This window comes from Cervus elaphus, chromosome 19, assembly GCF_910594005.1.
Source record: "Cervus elaphus chromosome 19, mCerEla1.1, whole genome shotgun sequence".
NCBI classification, from domain to species: Eukaryota; Metazoa; Chordata; class Mammalia; order Artiodactyla; family Cervidae; genus Cervus; species Cervus elaphus.
In genome coordinates, this window is record NC_057833.1 from 53992277 (window position 1) to 54014513 (window position 22237).

Here is a 22237-nt window from a genome sequence, read left to right on the forward strand (position 1 = left end):
CTAAAGAAGTTCAATACTAGACCTACACTAAAAGAAATGTTAAAGGGTCTTCTCTCAATTAAAAAACCCTATGACAAGAATTAAGAAACTATAGTCAAGGAAAAAAAAAAAAGAAACTATAGTCAAGGAAAAATCCCACTAAGAAAGGCAAATATATAGTAAGGGCTAAGTTTCAACCATATTAAAAAGCAGAGACATTACTTTGCCAACAAAGGTCTGTCTGGTCAAGGCTATGGTTTTTCCAGTGGTCATGTATGGATGTGAGAGTTGGACTGTGAAGAAAGCTGAACACCAAAAAATTGATGCTTTTGAACTGTGGTGTTGGAGAAGACTCTTGAGAGTCCCTTGGACTGCAAGGAGATCCAACCAGTCCATCCTAAAGGAGATCAGTCCTGGGTGTTCATTGGAAGGACTGATGCTGAAGCTGAAACTCTAGTACTTTGGCCACCTCATGCGAAGAGTTGACTCATTGGAAAAGACCCTGATGCTGGGAGGGATTGGGGGCAGGAGGAGAAGGGGATGACAGAGGATGAGATGGCTGAATGGCATCACCGACTCAATGGGCATGAGTTTGAGTAAACTCCGGGAGTTGGTGATGGACAGGGAGGCCTGGCATGCTGTGATTCATGGGGTCGCAAAGAGTAGGACACGACTGAGCGACTGAACTGAACTGAAGTTTCAACCACTTGAATAAGCAAGTACAAAGGTTAAAAGATAACAGCTGTAAAAGTAACTGTAACTATAATACACAATGAAGGTATAAACATGAAGACATAAAATAGGATATTAAAACACAAAATATCCTGAAAAATCAGCTGATAGCTTTGTGGGGGTTCCCTTGTATATGACTCTTTGTTTTTCTCTTGCTCCTTTCAGAATCCTGAGTTTAACCGTTGCCATTTTAATTATGTCTTAGTGTGGGTCTGTTTGGGTTCATCTTGTTTGGGACACTATGTGCTTCCTATACCTGAATACGTTTCCTTCTTCAAGTTTGGAAAGTTTTCAGCCATACTTTTATGGGGAAGGAGTAAAAAAGGTAAATCTTTTAGAATGTGTCTGAACTTGTTACTACCGGTTTGAAAGAAGTAGTTATAGATCAACATGTATGAATCCCATGGTAACCACAAATCAAAAACTTACAACAGATATACAAAAATGGAGAGGAAAGGAACATAAGCATACTACTAAAGGAAATCATCAAATGACAAGAGAAGAAGCAAAGAGGAGAATGAACAGAGAACTACAGAAACAACCAGAAAACAAGTAATAAAATAGTAATAAGTACATACCTATTTTGAATATCAATGGAATAAAGGGTCCAAACAAAAGACATGGATTAAAAATAAGTAGCATCTATATGCTACTTAGAAGATTAAATTAAGACCCACTTCACAGCTTCACTCACTTCACACACAGATTGAAAGTGAGTGGTGGAACAAGATATTTCATTCAAATAGAAATAAGAAAGTAGGGGTAGCAATACTCATATCAGATAAAATAGGTCTTTTAAAAAAGTCTAACAAGAGATGAAGAAGAGCTTTATATAAAGATAAAACATCAATAAAGAAGAAGATAATTGCATTCATTAACATATATGTACCCATTACAGGAACACCTAAATATAAATATTTAAATCAAACATTAATAGACATAAAGGGAGAAATTGATAATAATATAATAATAGTAGGGGCTTACACCTGACTTATGTCAATGGATAGATCACCCAGACAGAATATCAATAAGACAATAGCAATTTTAAATGATACAACTAACCAGTTAGACTTAATAGATATCTAAGGACACTCTATCCAAAAACAGCAGAATATAGTTTGTTTTCTAAGGCACAGGGAACATTCTCCAGGATGGATCACATGCTAGGCCACAAACAAGTCCCAGTAAATTTAAGGGAATAGAAATGGTATAAAGCATTTTTTTTTACCATAAACCTATGAAACTAAAAATCAGTTATAGCAAAACAAAGCGGGGGGGCGGGGGGTGCGGAGCACAAACACACGGAGACTAAAATATGTGTTACTGAGAAAAAGAATAGGTCAACAAAGATGTCAAAGATGAAACACCCAAGACAAATGAAAATGGACACACAACTTTCCAAAACTGATGGATTTCAGCAAAAGCAGTCTTAACAGGAAAGTTTATAATGATACAGGCCCACCTCAAGAAACAAAAAAACAAAGCTTAAAAAAAAACATAAAATCTAAAATGAACAACCTAACCTTCCATCAAAAGTAATTAGAAAAAGAAAACCAAATAAAGCCCTAAGTCAGCATAAGCAAGGAAATAATAAACATTAGGAAATAAATAAACAGAGACCAAATAAACAATTAAAAAAAACAACCAAGGACTAGTTTTTGAAAAGATAAACACAAAGACAAACGTTTAGCCAGGCTCATCAAGAGGAATAGAGAGAGAACTCAAATGAACACAAAAAGAAATGAAAGAGGAAAAATAATAACTGATATCACAAAGATGCAAAAATAAGAAAATACTGGGCTTCCCTGGTAGCTCTGTGGTAAAGAATCTACATGCCAATTCAGAAGACACAGGTTCAACCCCTGATCTGGGAAGATCCCACATGCCACGGAGTAACTAAGCCTGTGTGCAACAACCACTGAGCCTGTGCTCTAGAGCCTAGAAGCTGCAACAGTTACTGAGCCTACATGCCACAACTCCTGAAGCCCGTGCACCCTACAGCCCGTGCTCCACAACATGAAAAGCCACTGCAATGAGAAGCCTGTGCACTGCACCTAGAGACTAGACCCTGCTCTCTGCAACTAGAGAAAGCTGGCACAGCAGTGAGGACTCGGCATGGCTAAAAATAAGCAAAATTTTAAAAATAATATGAATAGTTATATGACAACAAATTGGACAGTCCAGAAGAAATGGACAAAAGTCTAGAAACATATAACCTTCCAAGACTGAATCAGGAAGAAATAGATAATCTGAACAGATAGATCACTATTAGTGACTTGAATTTGTAAAAACAAACAAACAAAAAAAAACCCCATCAAAACCAAACAAGCAAAATAAAAACAACAAAATTCCCAGCAAACAAAAGTTCAGAATGAGATGGCTTCACAAGGGAATTCTACCAAGGTAACCTTCTCAAACTTTGCCAAAATATAGATGAGGATGGAAAAGTTCCAAAATCATTCTGAGGCTACCATTACTCTGATATCAAAACCAGACAAAGATACTGCAAAAAAAGGAAATTACAAGCCAATATATTTAATGAATATAGATACAAAAATCCTCAACAAAATATCAGCAAACCCAATCAACAATAATAAAAAGAATCACACACCATGATCAAATGGGGTTTGTTTGAGGGATGCAAAGATGGTTCAATATTCACCAATCAATATGATACATCACATTAACAAAGGAAAGGCAAGAATCATATAATCATTTCAACAGACATGGAAAAAGCATTTGACAAAATTCAACATTCATTCATGATAAAAAAAATCTCACTAATGTGGATACAGAGGCAACATATCTCAATATAATAAAAGTAATTTATCACAAACTCACAAGGACTAACATCATACTCTATGGTGAAAAACTGAAAGCTTTTTCTCCAAAAATCAGAAAGAAGATAAGAATGCCCACTCTTAAAAAAAAAAAAAAGAATGCCCACTCTTGCCACTTCTATTTAATATAGTATTGGAAGTTCTCATCACAGCAATCAGACAGGGAAAAAATGCATCCAAATTGGACAAGAAGAAGTAAAACTGTCACTATTTGCAAATGATATGATACTATATATAGAAAACCTAAAATTTCCATAAAAGAAACTATTAGAACCAGTGAATTAATTCACTAAAGTTATAGGATACAAGAGTAATATACAGAAATCTGTTGCTTTCTATATACTACTAATAAAATATCATAAAGAGAAAATAAAGAAATGGTCCCATTTGAAAACACATCAAAAAGAATAAAATACCCAAAGAATAAACTTACCACTGAGGTCAAATACCTATACTCTGAAACTATAAAACATTGATGAAGAAATCTGAAAAGGATACAAAGAAATGGAAATATAACCTGTGTTCTTGGATTGGAATAATAGTTAAAATGTCCATACTACCCAAAGCCATCTGCATATTTAATACAATCCCTATCAAAATATCTATGACATTTCCAACAGAATCAAAACAAATAACCCAAAAATTTATATGAATCACAAAAGACTCCAAATTACTAATGCAATCTTAAGAAAAAAGACTAAATCTGGAGTTAACTTGCTCCCTGGCTTCAGACTATACTACAAAGCTATAGTAATCAAAACAGTATGATACTGCCATAAAGAGACACACATAGATCAACAGAACAGAATAAAGAGCTCAGAAAAAAAAAACCCATGCACTTATTTTCAATTAATCTTTGACAAAAGACACAAGAATATACAATAGAGATATTACAATCTCTTCAATAAGTGGTGCTGCAAAAACTGGACAGTAACATGTAAAAGGATAATATTAGAGGACTTCCCTGGTGGTACAGTTGATAGGAATCTGCCTGCCAGTGTAAGGGACATAGGTTTGATCCCTGGCCCAGGAATATTCCACATGCTGCAGGCAACTAAGCCCGTACACCACTACTACTGAGCTCATGCACTCTAGGGCCTGTGAGCCACAACTAATGAACCCCTGTGTAACAATTACTGAAGGTTGTGTGCCTAGAGCTTGTGCTATACAAGAGAAGCCATTGCAAGGAGAAGTCTGTGCACTGCGAAAAAGAGTAGCCCCTGTTCATTGCAACTGGAGAAAGCCCGCGCACAATGAAGATCCAGTCCAACCAAAAAATTAATATATAAATAATTTTTAAAAAGGATACTAGAAACTTTGCTCACATCATATACAAAAATAAATGGATTAAAGACCTCCATGTAAGACTGGAGACCATAAAATTCCTAGTAAAGAACATAAGCAGAACACTCTTTGACATAAATTGTAGCAATGTCTTTTATGGATCTGTCTCCTAAGCAAGAGCTTCCCAGGTGGCTCAATGGTAAAGAATCCACCTGCCAGTGCAGGAGACACGCATTCACTCCCTGGGTTGGGAAGATCCCCTGGAGAAGGAAATGGCAACCCACTCTAATATTCTTGCCTGGGAAATCTCATGGACAGAGGAACCTGGTGGACTACAGTCCATGAGTTCACAAAAGAGCTGGACGTGACTTAGTAACTAAACAACAGTAACAACTCCTAAGGCAAAAGAAACAAAAACAAAAATAAACCAACAGGACCTAATTAAACTTGAGCTTTTGCACAGCAAAGGAAACCATCAACAAAATGAAAAGACAACCTACTGAATCACTGTGTTGTATACCTGAAACTAACAATGTAAATCAACTGTACTTTAATAAGAAAAAAGACTGTCTTGGAGTAGATAGCCTATCTTAACATAGATACAAGGTGAGTGATATTTAACATGAAATTAATGTAAGTTTTATTACTGTCTTATAACTTTGCTTTCAAAGAATTACATTAACATGCTGTTAAGTCGCTTCAGTTGTGTCCGACTCTGTGCGACCCCATAGACAGCAGCCCACCAGCCTCCCCCATCCCTGGGATTCTCCAGGCAAGAACACTGGAGTGGGTTGCCATTTCCTTCTCCAATACATTACCATACTGAATGCTTTTCTCTCTCATAATTTGAGAAATTGCATATCATCCTATTACCACAGGTAAGTGGGAGAACAATCTTTAAGTATGCTAAAAATAAATGAATTGTATACTTTATAAGGTTAAGTTTATGGTACATGAATTATATCTCAATAAAAAGTAAAGGAGAAGTAAAGACTTCCGGATACAAATAAAAACTGAGGGAGTTCACTCCCAGTAGACCTGCCCTGTAATAAACGGTGAAACAAGTTCTTCAGGAAGGAGATAAAGAACATAGGTCAGAAACTTGGATCTATTTAAGAAAGGAAGAGTGAGGTTTCCCTGGTGGCCCATTGTAAAGAAGCCTCCTGCCAATGCAGGAGACAAGGGTTCAATCCCTAGTCTGGGAAGATTCCACATGCCACAGAGTCAGCCCCTGTGCTGCAACTATCGAGCCTGCGCTCTAGACCCTGGGAGCACAACCAGGAAAGCTGTGCGCCCTGGAGCCTGTGCGCCATAGCAAGAGAAGTCACCACCACCAGAAGCCAACACACTGCAACTAGAGAGTATTCCCTGTTCTCCGCCACTGGGGAAAGCTGAGCACATCAACAAAGACCCGGTGCAACCAAAAATAAATAAATTAAAAAAATTTTTTTAAAAAAAGGAAGAGTGGAAGAGGTGGAATAAATAAAGGTAAAATAAAATATTTTTTATTTTTAATTTCTCTAAAGGATAACTGCTAAAACTATAAGAGTAAAAATGTATTGGGTGATTATAGCATAGGATCAGTGAAATAAATGACAGCAATGTCACAGGGACAGTACAGCAGAATTAGAATAATCTGCTATACAGTAACCACATGACATATTATTTGAAACTGGACTTAGATTATTTTATATGTAAAATCATTATACTAATTCACAAAGCAAGCCTCACTAAATTTCAAAGAATAGGTATCATACAGGCTAGGATCTCTGACCACAGAGCAATTGAGAAATTAATTAGAAAATTAATTACGATTCCTGCATGTTTGGAAATTTTAAAACACATTGTTAAATACTCACAGGTTCAAAAGTCGTAATGAATGTTTAAAAAAAAAGATATTAACAATAATGCCAAACTATATATCAAAACTAATGGAACATACCAAAATCAGTGTTTTGAAGGAAATGGTTAGCTTTAAATATTAAACAAAACTGATGAGTACCTGAAAATTAATGAGCTACATTTCTATTGTAAGTTAGGAAAATAACTACAAAACAGACCCCAAAAAAGTATAAAGAAAGATAAAATAAATGAGTGGGAACTAATGAAACTGAAAAAATATACACAACAGAGAAAACCAACAAAATCAGAAGTTCAATGTTTGAAAAAAAATACCAAGAAAATAACCCTTCAGTAAAGTTGATTAAGCAAAAGAGTTAAAGGACAAATAACTTGATGAATGAAAAGAATGGGCATGATTATAGATAAACACTAAAAAGATTTTAAAGTAATAATATCAACAACCATATGCAAAAATACTGAAAGGTTAGGTGAAATAGAATCTGTAAAGAAAACATAATTTACCAATACAATGCACAAAGTTTTATAAGTTGTAAGAAAACTGAAGGAGTGTTTAAGAATTTTTCCCATGAAGAAAACATCTGTTTCAGTTAATTTTATACGAATAGGTACCAAACTGAAGAAACAGATCATCTTAAACTTATTTAAATTCTTTCCAAAGAAGGAAAGAAGGAATACTCTCCAATCCATTTCAGAAGACCTGTATAACTCTAAGACCAGTGTCACATATAGTCATAGTTTTTCTTTCTGAGTATGAAAAATAAAGCCATTTCCCTCATGAATATACAATGAAAATTCTGAACAAAATATAAGTATATCAAATTCAACAATGTAATAAAAATAATACAGTCTGACCATGTTATGTTCATACTAAGTGAAAGTTACCCAGTCATGTCCGACTCTTTGCAACCCCATGGACTATACAGTCCAGGCAATTTTCCAGGCCAGAATACTGGAGTGGGTAGCCTTTCCCTTCTCCAGGGGATCTTTCCAACCCAGGGATCAAACCCAGGTCTCCCACATTGTAGATGGATTCTTTACCAGCTAAGCCACCAGGGAAGCCCAAATATGGCTAAGTATGTGAAGTACTAAGTATGAGAGGACAAATTAACATTTATAAAAAGCTATAAATGTTCCTTAATAGAATAGTAATTTTTTAAAAGAAAAACTATGTAATTATCTCAATAGATGCGGATAAAACATTTGATAAAACTCAAAACATAAGCACATTATTAAAAGCTTCAGTAGGTTAGGAATAGAAGGGAACTTCCATACTCTAATAAGAATATCTACAAAACCATCTTAAAGAAAGTGAAAAAATGATGAACATAGAATTCAGAATCAGTAAAGAGACTGCAGGATGAGGTAGGAAAAAACCACATAGATATACTATTTAAAAGGTCCCAATTCTTGCATTGTTAAGGACCTAATTTTTATCTTCAGTGTGAGTTCCCTGGAAAGTGGAAGTGTTAATTGCTCAGTAGTGTCCGTCGCAAAGGGTCACTATCTATAATGTCTAAGGGTCATGGGTTATAGCCCACCAGGCTCCTCTATCCATGGAATTCTCCAGGGAAGAATACTAGAGCAGGTTGTCATTTCCTTCTCCAGGGGATCTTTCCAGTCGACGGATTGAACCCATGTCTCCTGCATTGCAGGTAAATTCTTCACTGTCTGAGCCACCAGGGAAGCCCTGGATCCTTATGCTATTACTAACTGAATAAACAAACATGCTTGGACCAGTGATGAGGGTATGTCATAAATCAGTGAGTCTCAAAGTGTGGTCCCTGCAGCATCAGCATCCCTTGGAAACTTGCAAAAAATGCCAATACTCCAGGCCTCTCTCCCCTACTGAATCAGAAACCTTGGGGGTGGGGCCCAGCAGCATGTGTTTTAACAAGCCCTCCAGGTGATTCTGATGCAGCATAAAGACTAAGCACTACAATCATAATCATAAGCTACAGATTCAAAAGTATACAAGTCTGAACACCTATAGTCCAATTAAGAAAAGAGAAAGGCCAGCTAATGGATGAAGCTGCCCAGTTGGCTCATGGGATGACCATCAAACTTTCTCATTTAGCTGAGTTTAAACTAGATGAGAGGGATGCTGAACATGACTCCCTTTCTTCATGATGCTAACAAATTTAAAGGAAGAAAATAAGGCCTATTACACTATTAAAACCAACAGTAATCCTGCATGCTAGATATACGTCAATGCTGTGTCATATTTTATTGGGTAGATTCCAAGTCAGGACCATTTTTAAAAAGTACCGTGACTTCTGCAAAAGGGGAGAATACCCTCCAAGACGTTTTCCTATGGTTTGAAATGTGGGGGTAACTCTGATTCAGCACAACACAGGCAACCACCTCTCTCCTCTAGAGAGGAGAAAAAAATGTAGGCTTCTGTGTTGAGAACTACTGGACACTGCTGCCCAAGACAAAGCTCAGTTTTGGAGTGCAGTATATCTCTGCAAAAGCCCCACTAGAAGCATCTTGTCATCCGGATGGGAACTCAGCTCAGTGCTCTGTGATGATCAAGAAGGGTGGGAGGGAGGCACAAGAGGAAGGGGACATATGTATACTTACAGCTGATTCATGTTGTACAACAGAAACCAACACACCATTGTAAAGCAATTATCCTCCAATAAATAAAAATAAATAAAATTTGCTAAGAAAGTTAAAAAAAAAAAAAAAGAAGAAGCATACCTTATGAACCTCTGCCAACTCGTGGTCCATCCTTGCAGCCCTCTTTAGAAAACCATCTTTGGTAGTAGTGACTTTTGGTTTTGGTGGTTTGATTCGGGGTTGTGTCACAAAATCTGGGAGACACGACTCAAGTTCAACTAATCCTATGGAAAGGAAGTACATGATTAGTGTCTGGTGCTTAAATGTGTCATTTGAAAACATACTGTTAATTTTATTAGCGGTTTGCCAAGTGGTTTTATTCAGAATTACTGATAAGGTGTACCTCGTATAATTGAATTGTCTCTGAAATACAAAGGAAATTTCTATATAAATAACTTATATTCTTGGTAACTTAGATTGTAAAATAAGAAATGCATTCTAAAATGAAACCACTGTCCTACCAAACAGTAATAATACCACAATAATAAACAGGAAGTTAATGACCACATGACACATGGCACCACCATGTGGTGTGTGGTGGCTGTACACCAGGTTATCACAGTCAGCTCTGGAGAGGGTCAGCCAGAGGTGCAAGTTCAATGGTGTGACTGTCCATGCACGATCTTGCCATATGATTCTCCAAGCTCTCAACTGAAATTTAAATAATTTAATTAAGGCTCTCTTAGACTTTACAACAGGTATAACCCTCTCCATTAATTTATCCCCTAGTTTATCCATCCCCTTGCCCACTAGTATTCTGGTGTTTCTTCATAAAGGGCCGATTTCATTACATATTTCTTGTTTGCATTATAAACCTGGTATAAAAACTTTTTCTATTTTATTTTTGTATAATTTCGATTTTAGTGACATTAAACATGTTTAAATGTTTAGTAGTTTATTGACTTTACTGCTTGGTAAACTGTTGTATAGTATATCCATTTATTTGGGTCTTGACAGTTTTTATTGGTTTCTATGAACTCATTATTAATAATACTAAACATGCAATGGCTATTTCTTACAAATATTTTATTTTTGATTAGCTTTTAATCTAAATTGCTATAATTTCTAAGATAACTCTCTTATACTAGGCTTGTAATTATGGGAACTGCTTACCTTCATAGGTGTTGAGATAGTGGTTTTTTACTACAAAGTCCTCTGAATTGTTGTCTGGGAAACGACCAAGGCGAGATAGAGGTCCATAGACCTGTGATGCATAATCACAATAATCCTTGATGATATTTCTTCTCTCCAACTTCCCTTCTATATTCTTCCCCTTTCCCATAAGTTTTCTGATTGCTAAAATAAAACATACCTCCATGACTATCTCTAAAATATTTTTCTGAATGATCCAAATGCAGGCTAGTAAACTAGTTGTAGTTTTATTCACAGGGAGACTACGGAGCTGAATAAATTTCATCATGATCACTCACTGCAGCCTGAATATAACACTTAAGACAAAGAACAGGTGGATATGACAGAAGCTGAATCAGCTAGTGTCCTCAATTGGTACTCATCAAAAATCTTTTATAACTGCATTCTAGTTATAAAAGCTCTGGGCCAGAAATAAGTTTGTGCAATGAATCAAAGAAACTCAAATAACTGAAAAATATATGTCTTCAATAGAGACTGAGGGAATTATTTTCTCCTAAGAGAATAATTAAAAGGGAAGGAAGACTACAAGTTCTTCAAAAAATCTCTGGTCATCTTGGCTAACGCCAGAATAAACTAGAATATATCCAAGCTTATAGTTTAAGAATTATTTGGCAGGCTCAGCTGTACATAATAGTTTACTAATTTAAGGAGTCAGGATTACTACCTCTACCTGCTCCTTTTCTTCTAGTCCCATCACAGACCCATCCCCTTTTGAAGGCTCTACATCAGGTACTCTCAATGGGAGTAAAACCAGATTGTGAGATTTTGAAGCCATATTGTAAGAGGTGGCTGCATGTACCACTGCTGCCTTTTGAATGTTATTTATACATGATCCTCAGGGCTTTTGTGTGTGACTTGGAATTTCATAATTAAAATACTTTATATTTTATTTTGTTGTTTTTTTTAATTGCTAAGTTGTCTCCGACTCTTTTGCAACCTCATGAACTGTACCCACCAAACTCCTCTGTCCATGGGATTTCCCAGGCAAGAATATTGAAGTGGGTTGCCATTTCCTTCTACAGGGGATCTTTTTCACCCAGGAATCAAACTGGTGTCTCCAGCACTAGCAGGCAGATTCTTTACCATGGAGCCACCTGGGAAGCCTTAGTTATTTAAGAAAATTAGTCAACCCATCACTGGTTATTTCAAGGACTGAAAAGAAAAAATTGTTGACAATATCTAAATGCATACCTAAAAGCTAGTTAAGTGAAAAGTCATTTTCTTACACACTCAAAAAAATTCAGGGGCAAATAACACTGAGAGCAGATAACAAGGACCTGACTTTCTGGGAGCAGGGGTCCTTGAAGGTCTTCCTGGAGGAAGTGACATTTGAGTTGTTTCTTAGTCTGGGTTCCCCCAAAGACAGAACCTGAGATAAAGGCATGTGTCCAGGTAGTTTATTGTGAGGTGATCCCAGAGGGTGAAGAGAGAGGGACAGAAGGAGTAACGAGAAAAAAAAAAGTCAACCCATTGCTAATTATGTCAACTATTGAAAAGAAAAAAATGTTGGTAGTATCTAAATGCATATGTAGCAGCTAATTAAGTTAAAAGTTATTTTCTCACATCAAGAAAGTTAAAAGTTCACTAAAAATAATTTTTAAGAAATTAATTTTTGTAATTGTTTTACTAGGAAAATTTTGAATAATTCTTTACTGTGATTACATTGCTATTATTATGTGTATAGATTGCTAATCTGCATATATAAATGATGCAGTACAACTTTTATAAGTAAATAAATTATATTAAAAATTACTCAGCAAGTATAGCTATAAAGCTAAATGCTAATAAATTAAAACTTTTTAAATTCTAATTAAAAATTTTTATTGTCAGTTTTAATCCTCCACTGACTTCTTTTTTTTTTTTAACTTCTCTTTTTATGTATAAAGTACAGATATATTTATAGTATATAAACAGATATATAGTACACCTATGGTATTAAAATTTCACGGGAGGGACTTACTTCCCTACTGGTCCAGTGGTTAAGAATCTGCCTTGCAACACAGGGGATATGGATTTGATCCCTGGTCAGGGAACTAAGATCTCACATGCCGGGCATGGGGCAACCAAACCCACGTGCCACAACTACTGAAGCCCCTGCATGGAAAAGAAGACCCAGCACAGGGGTCTTTAAAAAATGTTTTTTTAATTTCATAGAAGGGGGATAAGTAGGAAAAAAGATATCTGAATGTCTCTTTTAGTGGGAAACAATGAAAACCAGGTTGAGAAATAAAGCTCTCTATCCAGGGCTTCAGCCTATGAATATGGGCTAAATACCTACACACAACAAACCTACACACACACACAGAGTCCATAGTGCCAACAACCTGCTATCCGTTAGAATATCATTACTTGATTTTTTCTTAGTGATGAATTTTCTTCCACTCTTCTACTTTCGAGAAATAACTCATCTCCTGTCCCTTATCAGTTAAATAACACTAGGACCAAAAAGGAATTCTATCACAGTTAAATCAGCTTTGGTCAAAAACCCAAAGCTGAGCCAGCTTTTCCATTCTCTTGCTGGTTGGTGCTCCGCCATCACCTGATACATGCTTGCGTTGAATCTGTGCCAACTTTGCCTCCTTTGCTTCCTGTAGTTTAGACCACTGGGCATTCAAGCGTGCCATGTTCACTTCATTTTGATTCTCGTCACGCTTCTTCAGCAGTTCTTTTAGAACTTCCAGGCGCATCTCCTGCAATCTTCAAGCAAATTACAATCGTAAAGAAGCCTGTGGTCTCTCAGACAGGATGCTCTACTAAAGAAAGGGAACATTTGCCATAAAATAGGACTTTCTCTTCAGGCTGGTACCATATTCATGCATTTTAAAAAGAACACTCTGGCAAAAGTGTGGAAAATGAGTTGGGGGTTGGGGTAGGCACTCAATAGTCTTTATATAAGAAGAATATTATATGGGTATATCTCTAGGCAGAAGGGCCTAAGTGAACAGAAAAATGTTTGTCCACAGTTTCAGGCCGACAGGTATTGCTGGAAGGTTAAGGAACAGGAGGACTGAGAGAAAATGTGGTTGTGGCACGCCACCTTAAGTGGTGAATGTGAAAATGCCAGCATCTGACACATACGGATATTCCTTCTTCACTTCCCTTTACCTCACCTTCTCATTGTTCTCCAGGACTACCTTGCTTATGTGTACATATGACTTTAAAATATCTACTTCAGCCCAGATATTTCTGAACCAGAACTTCCAACTACTTGAATCTCCAATTATCTCTTCAAAAAAAAACCTACAGAAACCCACTTCTCCTACCTTCTTCCCTCCTCTAAAACACTCCTTACATCTGTTCCCTAGCTCATGTCTTGGGTATCTCTCTCCTGACTCGGACTCTAGGTGTTAGTCTAGTCTTGCCTCCTTCCAATCTTTGTTCCATGTAGTGGTCAAGATTTTCCTTTCTAAAATAGAGATTTGAACATTTTACTCTTACTTAAAATTTTACATAATAATTTATTCAATCATTTATTTGTCAAATACTTATGCCAGGCAGGGAATAAAACAATGGTGAACAAGATGCACTGTCTCAAGGAGACACTGTTTCAATGAAGTAGGCATATAAACCAACATTTACAACACAGGGATCAAAAAAAACCACCAGGGCAGAAGAATGAAAAGACTTCTGTGGGAGAAGAAATGGCAGAGCACCTCTTTCAGTGCTATTCCCAGTTATCAAGAGGAAGGAGCAGGGTGGTGGGAAAGGCTTCTTTACAGTAGCCATTAACTCAGCACTTGAGGATCGAAAGGGTTGAGATGTGCCACACTCACAAGGGAGAAGTGGGGCCTCAGCAGAGACAGCACATTGTCAGGGGCTTGGTGGCACTGCTCTGAGCAAGGAAGCACCTTAGCGCAGGAACAAAGGGCACCTCCGGAACTGCCCTTCCCCCTCTTCTTGCTAAGGAGCTGCAATTTTTTGGTCCTCATCATTTCTACAATACATCAGTTAAAATGGCTAAAAATTCAACCAGAAATACCCTAGCATATTGTTACTTATGTACTGTGAGGTCATCTCTTAACTGAAACATTCCACAGTTTGTCTTTTAAATATAAATGCCTTATTACCTGCAGCTAGAACCCAAGGGGTCCTGACTGAACCCGGTACCAGGGGGAAGAGACAGGGTCAGCCAGGAGGCTGTTTGATGGATAGGAAGAGGGTCAAAGTCGAGGGATCCTGGCACTGGTAAGGAACAGAAAGGGACAGTCTGAAAGACATTTTGCAAAAATCAGTGGAACTCTGTGACAGTCTAGATAAGTTACTAAAGAGAAAAGAGAAGATCAGAGATGCTGTGAGGAATTGTTCAAATCTGGGTTCCACACTGAACTTCACGCATAAAGAAGGCATTATACATACATACACACATACATACATATATATATACATATATATATTATTGGAGAAAAAATAATGGAGCTATTGCTCCTGAAACCCAGTCTCCTAACTCTACAAGTTAAGGATTGCTTTTAAACCCCTACATTTGGGAACTCTATTTGCTCTATTGCTTAAAAGTGTTAACATTAATCCCATTAGTGTAGGAGCAACTGTCTGGGTAACTGAGAACCTACTTCTCAATCTCCTGCTCTCTGAAGGCCCACTCCTTCCTCTCCATGGCATTCATCATCCGCCTCCTTTTCTCAAACTGGGAGGTGTCACTCAGAGGGGGCAGGGTGTCTTCCCAAGCACGCTTCTCCCGGGCACGTTCTATCATCTCTACTTCAGCTTGTCCTGCCGGGAGACCTCGACCTAGAGGATGAGGCAGAACACTTAAGAAACACACAGACACACTCACGTACCTACTAGTATTTAATTGACTCCCTCTCAGTTCCTGTCCTCTTTAAATTCAAGGTTATGACAAGATGAAATGATATTGGGATATGTCTCCACATGTGCCTGAGTGTATTATCTGTGCCCTGCACTCTCTCTTGTTAGCAATTCAGTTAGAAGACGTTTTTTTGCATGGAAGTATTTAAAGATATTAGGTGATTACTAAATAATCACACCTTGGAATGTTCCATATTGGAAAAATCCATCTTTTGAAATACAAAGAAATATCAAAATAACTTGCAGAAGATCATAGTTAGTAAGTGGTGAAACCCAGAATTTGCCCATGACAATCTGGCCCTTGCTGTCTTACATACTACACTATACTCCCTCTCTAGAAACAAATATGAAACAAAAATGATACAGAGAAGCCCACAGCTAACACCATACTCAACAGTGAAAGGTTAAAAGCTTTTTCTCTAAGATCAGGAACAAGGTAAGAGTGCACACTCTCACCACTCCTATTCAACATAGTACTGGAAGCCCTAACCAGAGAAATTGGCAAAAAAAATTAAAAAAAAAAAAGAGAGAGAGAAAGAAAGAAAAATGCATCCAAGTCAGAAAGTGAAAGTGTTAGTCATGTCTGACTTTTTGCAACCGCATGGCTGTCCATGGTTCTCCAGGCAAGAATACTGGAGTGGGTTGCCATTCCCTTCTCCAGGGGATCTTCCCAACTTAGGGATAGACCCAGTGTCTCCTATACTGCAGGCAGATTCTTTACCATCTGTGCTACCAGGGAAGGAAGAAGTAAAATTATATGTAGATTTCATATAATCTAAGAGCTGAGATTCTTAGTTCTGGTCATTCAAATTTTTAAAATGAGTGCATTGCCTACAAGTAAAAATAGTTCTGCTTCTTCTTTCTAATCCACATACCTAATTTTACTTCTCTTATTTTACTGCATTAACTCAATTATTTCTCAACCAGGATGCTATTAACACCGTATTGGGCAAACAATTAATTTTTGGATGGGCCTGCCCCATGCAGGGCAGGATGTTTAGTATCCATGCCAGCCTAGCTCCCCCAAACCCAACCCATTTGCCTTATCATTATTATGGAATTTCCAAATGTCCCTGGGGTTGATGGTCACAGCCTAGTTGAAAAAGTTCTGGGCTAGGATCTTCCCTGAACTGCTAAATAATAGTGGTGATAAAGGAATCACTGTCTTTTTCTTGATTTTAAGGATAAAGCTTCTCAAGTCTTATGTTTAGTGTTATGTTTATCTCAGATAACCTTTATTAAATTACTAAAATTTCCTTCTGATCCCAACATTTAGCATTTACAACATGAATGCATGTCTAATGTTATCAAACTACTTTTCCTGAGTCTACTGGAGCATTTTCTGATATTTTCTGTTAAAATGGTAAAATGCATTGGTTGGTTTTCTGATATTGTACTAAACTCGAATTTGTGTGATTAACCCCTTTGGTTATGGACTAAACTCGAATTTGTGTGATTAACCCATTTGGTTATGGTAAGTCATCTACTAACTTATTTTTAAAATTTATTTATTTGGCTGTGCCAGGTCTTAGTTGCAGCAGGCAGGATCTAGTTCTCTGTTGCTGTTCAGTCACTAAGCCTGTCTGACTCTTTGTGGTCCCTTGGACTGCAGCGTGCCAGGCTAACCTGTCCTTCACTATCTCCCGGGGTTTGCTCAAATTCATGTCCATTGAGTTGGTATTGCCATCCAATTATCTCATCCTCTGTCACCCCCTTTTCCTCCTGCCCTCAGGATCCTCCTTTCTCAGCATTCAGGGTTTTTTCCAGTGAGTGCTAGTTCTCTGATCAGGGATCAAACCCAGGCCCCCTGCATTGGGAACATGGAGTTTTAGCCACTGGACCATCAGGGACGTGTCAGTCATCTTTTTAAGATACTGTCACATGTCACTTTTCTATATACTAATAATGAACTATCAGAAAGAGAAAGCAAAAAAAAAAAAAAAATCCCACTTAAAATCCCATCACTTGATCATGGTGTAAGATCTCTTTAATGTGTTGTTGGATTCTATTTTCTAACCATCTCACACTGTTGGTGAGAATTGGTGGAGCCTTTATGGAAAACAGTATGGAGGTTCCTCAAAACACTAAAAATGGAGTTATCATATGATCCAGGAATCCTACTCCTGGGCATATATCAGGACAAAACTACAATTCAAAAAGATACATGCAGCCGTCTGTTCATAGCAGCATTATTCATAATAGCCATAACATGGAAAAAACCTAAATGTCCATATACAGTGGAATACTACTCAGCCGTAAAAAGAACAAACTAACGCCATTTGCAGCAATATGGATGAACCTAGAGATTACCATACTAAGTGAACTAAGTCAGGAGAAAGACAAATAACATATGAAATCACTTATATGTACAATCTAAAATGACACAAATAAATTTATCTACAAAACATAACAAACTCACAGAGAACAGACTTGTGGCTGCCAAGGGGGACAGGAAGTGGGGGAGGGATAGAGGGAGAGTTTGAGGTTAGCAGATGCAAACAATAATATGCACAGTGGATAAATGACAAGATCCTTCTGCATAGCACAGGGAACTATATTCAATATCCTGTGATAAACCATGATGGAAAAGACATGAAAAGGAATGTGTTTATATATATATAACTGAATCACTTCATTGTACAAAAAAATTAATACAACATTGTAAATCAACTATATTTCAATATAAAATTAAAGAAAAACAGACAATAATAAAGAAAAAATAAAACAAAATCCCATCAAAAAGAGAAAAATACCTACAAATAAACTTAACCAAAGAGGTGAGAGACCTATATTCTGATAACTATAAAATATTAATGAAGGCATCTGAAAACCACATTAAGAAATGGAAAGATATCCTGTGTTTTAGATTGGAAGAACTGATATTGTTAAAATGTCCACACTACCCAAAAAGTATACAAATTTAATTCGGTGGAGTAGAAGGATGTGTGCCCATCTTCTCCTGTGAAAACACCAAAATCACAACTAGCTACTGAACAACCATCAAAAAGAGAATGTTGGAACCACCAAGAAAAGCTACTCCACATCCAAGGACAAAGGAGAAGCAGCAAGATGGTAGGAGGGGTGCAATCACATTTAAAATCAAACCTCATATCTGCCAGAGACTCTTGGAGGGCATAAACAAAATCTTGTGTGCACCAAAACCCACGGAAAGGAGCAGTGATCCCCACGAGAGACTGAGCCAGACCTGCCTTTGAGTGTGTGAGGGTCTTCTGCAGAGGCAGGGGTCAGCAGTGGCCTCCCACAGGGACAGGAACAGCGGCAGGAGCAGTGCTGGGAGGCACGGCAGGTGGAATAAGTCCTCCTGGAGGAGGTCGCCATCAGCCCCGCTACAGAGCTGCCGGACGGGCGATCCGCAAACTGGAGAACAATCATACCAAAGAAGTTCTCATGCTGTTGCAAAAGTTCTAGGGCCCGTAACAGGCTTCCAAACCTGGGGATCTGGCAAAGGGACTGGGAACCCCCAGGGAATCTGACTGAATGTCAGTGGGATTTGATTATAAAACTTCCACAGGACTGGGGAAATAGACTCTTGGAAGGAAAAGACAAAACCATATGTGCTCCAGGGCCCAGGAGAAAGGAGCAGTGACCCCACAAGAGACTGAGCCAGACTTCCCTATGAGTGTTTGGGAGTCTCCAACAGAGGCATGGGTCAACAGTGGCCTGCCACAGGGTCAGAGGTATTGACAGCAACAGGCCTGGGAGGCGCAATGTACTGGTACAAGTCCTTGTGGAGGAGGTCACCATACCCCTACCATAGACCCTACAGCTCCACCATGGAGACTGCAAACTCTAGGACTGGGCCGCCTCAGGCCAAACTACAGGGAGGGAGCACAGCCCCACCCATCAGCAGAAAATTGGATTAAAGATTTACTGGGCATGGCCCTGCCCACCAGAGCAAGACCTAGTTTTCCCCACAGCCAGACCCTCCCATCAGGAAGTGTGGACTCCCATCCCTCAGAGGGCAGACAGAATAGAAACCACAATCACAGAAAATGAACCAAAATGATGGCCTTGTATAACTCAATGAAACTTTGAACCATGCCATATAGGACCACCCAAGATGGCTGGGTTATGGCGGAGAGATATGACAAAACATGGTTCACTGGAGAAGGAGATGGCAAACCACTTCAGCATTCTTGCCTTGAGAACCCCATGAACAGTATGAAAAGGCAAAAAGATATGACACTGAAATATGAACCCCCTGGATTGGTAGGTGTCCAATATGCTACTGGAGAAGAGTGGAGAAATAAATCCAGAAAAATGAAGAGGCTGAGCCAAAGCGGAGACAAAGCCCAGTTGTGGATATCTGGTGGTGAAAGTAAAGTCTCATACTGTAAACAACAATATTGTATAGGAACCTGGAATGTCAGGCCATAATCAAGATAAATTGGAAGTGGTCAAACAGGAGATGGCAAGAGTGAACATCAACATTTTATGAATCAGGGAACTAAAATGGGCAGGAAAGGCAAATATAATTCGAAAGACCGTTGTATCTACTACTGTGGGCAAGAATCCCTTAGGAGAAATGGAGTAGTCCTCATAGTCAACAAAAGAGTCTGAAATGCAGCACTTGGGTCCAATCACAAAAATGACAGAATTATCTCAGTTTGTTTGCAAGGCAAACCACTCAACATCATAGTAATCCAAGTCTATGTCCCAACCACTAATGCCAGAGAGGCTGAGTTGAAAGGTTCTATGAATACCTATGGGCTTCCCAGGTGGCGCTAATGGTAAAGAACCCACCTCCCAATGCAGGAGATGCAAGAGACGTGGGTTCGATCCCTAGTTCTGGAGGATCCCCCAGAGGAGGGAGTGGCAACCCACTCAAGTATTCTTGCCTAGAGAATCCCTTGGACAAGATAGCCTGGCAGGCTACAATCCATAGGGTCACAAAGAGTCAAGCATGACTGAAATGACTTAGCATGCATGCATACATGAAGACCTACAAGACCTTCTGGAACTAACACCCAAAAAAGATGTCCTTTTCATTATAGGGGACTGGAATACAAAAGTAGGAAGTTAAGAAATACCTGGAGTAATGGGCAAATTTGGCCTTGGAGTACAGAATGAAGCAGGGTTTTGCCAAGAGAATGCACTGGTCATAGCAAACACCCTCTTCCAACAACACAAGAGAAGACTACACATGGATATCACCAGATGGTCCATAGTGAAATCAGATTAATTATATTCTTTGCAGCCAAAGACGGAGAGGCTCTATACAGTCAGCAAACACAAGACTGGGAGCTGACTGTGGCTCAGATCATGATCTCCTTATTGCCAAATTCAGACATAAATTGAGAAAGTAGGGGAAAACCATTAGATCATTCAGGTATGACCTAAATCAAATCCCTTATGACTATACAGTGGAAGCAACAAATAGATTCAAGGGATTAGATCTGATAGACAGAGTGCCTGAAGAACTATGGACGGAGGTTTAGGACACTGTACAGGAGGCAGGGATCAAGACCATCCCCAAGAAAAAGAAATGCAAAAAGGCAAAATGGTTGTCTGAGGAGGCCTTACAAATAGCTGAGAAAAGAAGAGAAACAAAAGGCAAAGGAGAAAAGGAAAGATATACCCGTTTGAATGCAGAGTTCCGAAGAATAGCAAGGAAAGGTAAGAAACCCTTCCTCAGTGATCAGTGCAAAGAAACAAAGGAAAATGATAGAATGGGAAAGACTAGCGATCTGATCAAGAAAATGAGAGATACAAAGGGAACATTTCATGCAAAGATGGGCACAATAAAGGAAAGAAATGGGATGAGCCTAACAGAAGCAGAAGATATTAAGAAGAGGTGGCAAGAATACACAGAAGAACTATACAAAAAAGATCTTCACGACCAAATAATCATGATATTGTGATCACTCACCTAGAGCCAGACATCCTGGAATGTGAAGTCAAGTGGGCCTTAGAAAACATCACTACAAACAAAGCTAGTGGAGGTGACGCAATTCCAGTTGAGCTATTTCAAATCCTCAAAGATGATGCTGTGAAAATGCTGCACTCAATTTGCCAGCAAATTTGGAAAACTCAGCAGTGGCCACAGGACTGGAAAAGGTCAGTTTTCATTCCAATCCCAAAGAAAGGCAATGCCAAAGAATGCTCAAACTACCGCACAATAGCACTCATCTCACACGCTAGGAAAGTAATGCTCAAAATTCTCCAAGCCAGGCTTCAACAGTACATGAACCATGAAATTCCAGATGTTCAAGCTGGATTCAGAAAAGGCAAAGGAACCAGAGATCAAATTGCCAACATCCGCTGGATCACAGCAAAAGTAAAAGAGTTCCAGAAAAACATCTACTTCTGCTTCATTGACTATGCCAAAGCCTTTGACTGTGTGGATCACAACAAAGATCAAATTGCCAACATCCGCTGGATCACAGCAAAAGTAAAAGAGTTCCAGAAAAACATCTACTTCTGCTTCATTGACTATGCCAAAGCCTTTGACTGTGTGGAAAATTCTTCAAAAGATGGGAATACCAGAACACCTGACCTGCCTCCTAAGAAATCTGTGTGTAGGTCAAGAAGCAGCCATTAGAACTGGACATGGAACAACAGATTGGTTCCAAATAGGGAAAGGAGTATGTCAAGGCTGTATACTGTCACCCTGCTTATTTAACTTTTATGCAGAGTACATCATGAGAAATGCTGGACTGGATGAAACACAGGCTGGAATCAAGACTGCTGGGAGAAATATCAATAACCTCAGATATGAAGATGATACCACCCTTATTGCATAAAGTGAAGAAGAACTAAAGAGCCTCTTGATGAAAGTGAAAGAGGAGAATGAAAAAAGCTGGCTTAAAACTCAACATTCAGAAATCTAAGATCATGACATCTGGTCCCATTACTTCATGGCAAATAGATGGGGAAACAGTGGAAACAGTGACAGGCTTTATTTTGGGGGGCTCCAAAATTAA

The 22237-nt window shown here is 38.4% G+C and overlaps 1 protein-coding gene across 7 annotated transcripts in view; it reads right to left on the reverse strand.

The window, feature by feature from the left end:
* CFAP91 (cilia and flagella associated protein 91) overlaps positions 1–22237 on the reverse strand; it is a 106925-nt gene that overhangs the window by 55339 nt on the left and 29349 nt on the right. For all 7 annotated transcript variants that reach the window (XR_006335354.1, XM_043874956.1, XM_043874957.1 and 4 more), the window contains 4 exons: positions 15038–15215; positions 13009–13166; positions 10431–10613; positions 9399–9541 (listed from right to left, as the gene is read on the reverse strand). Coding sequence is in view for 6 of the 7 variants with exons in the window: in XM_043874956.1 (XP_043730891.1) it covers positions 9399–9541; positions 10431–10613; positions 13009–13166; positions 15038–15215 (662 nt within the window). In the remaining variant the exon portion in view is untranslated. The remainder of the gene's footprint in view (positions 1–9398; positions 9542–10430; positions 10614–13008; positions 13167–15037; positions 15216–22237) is intronic.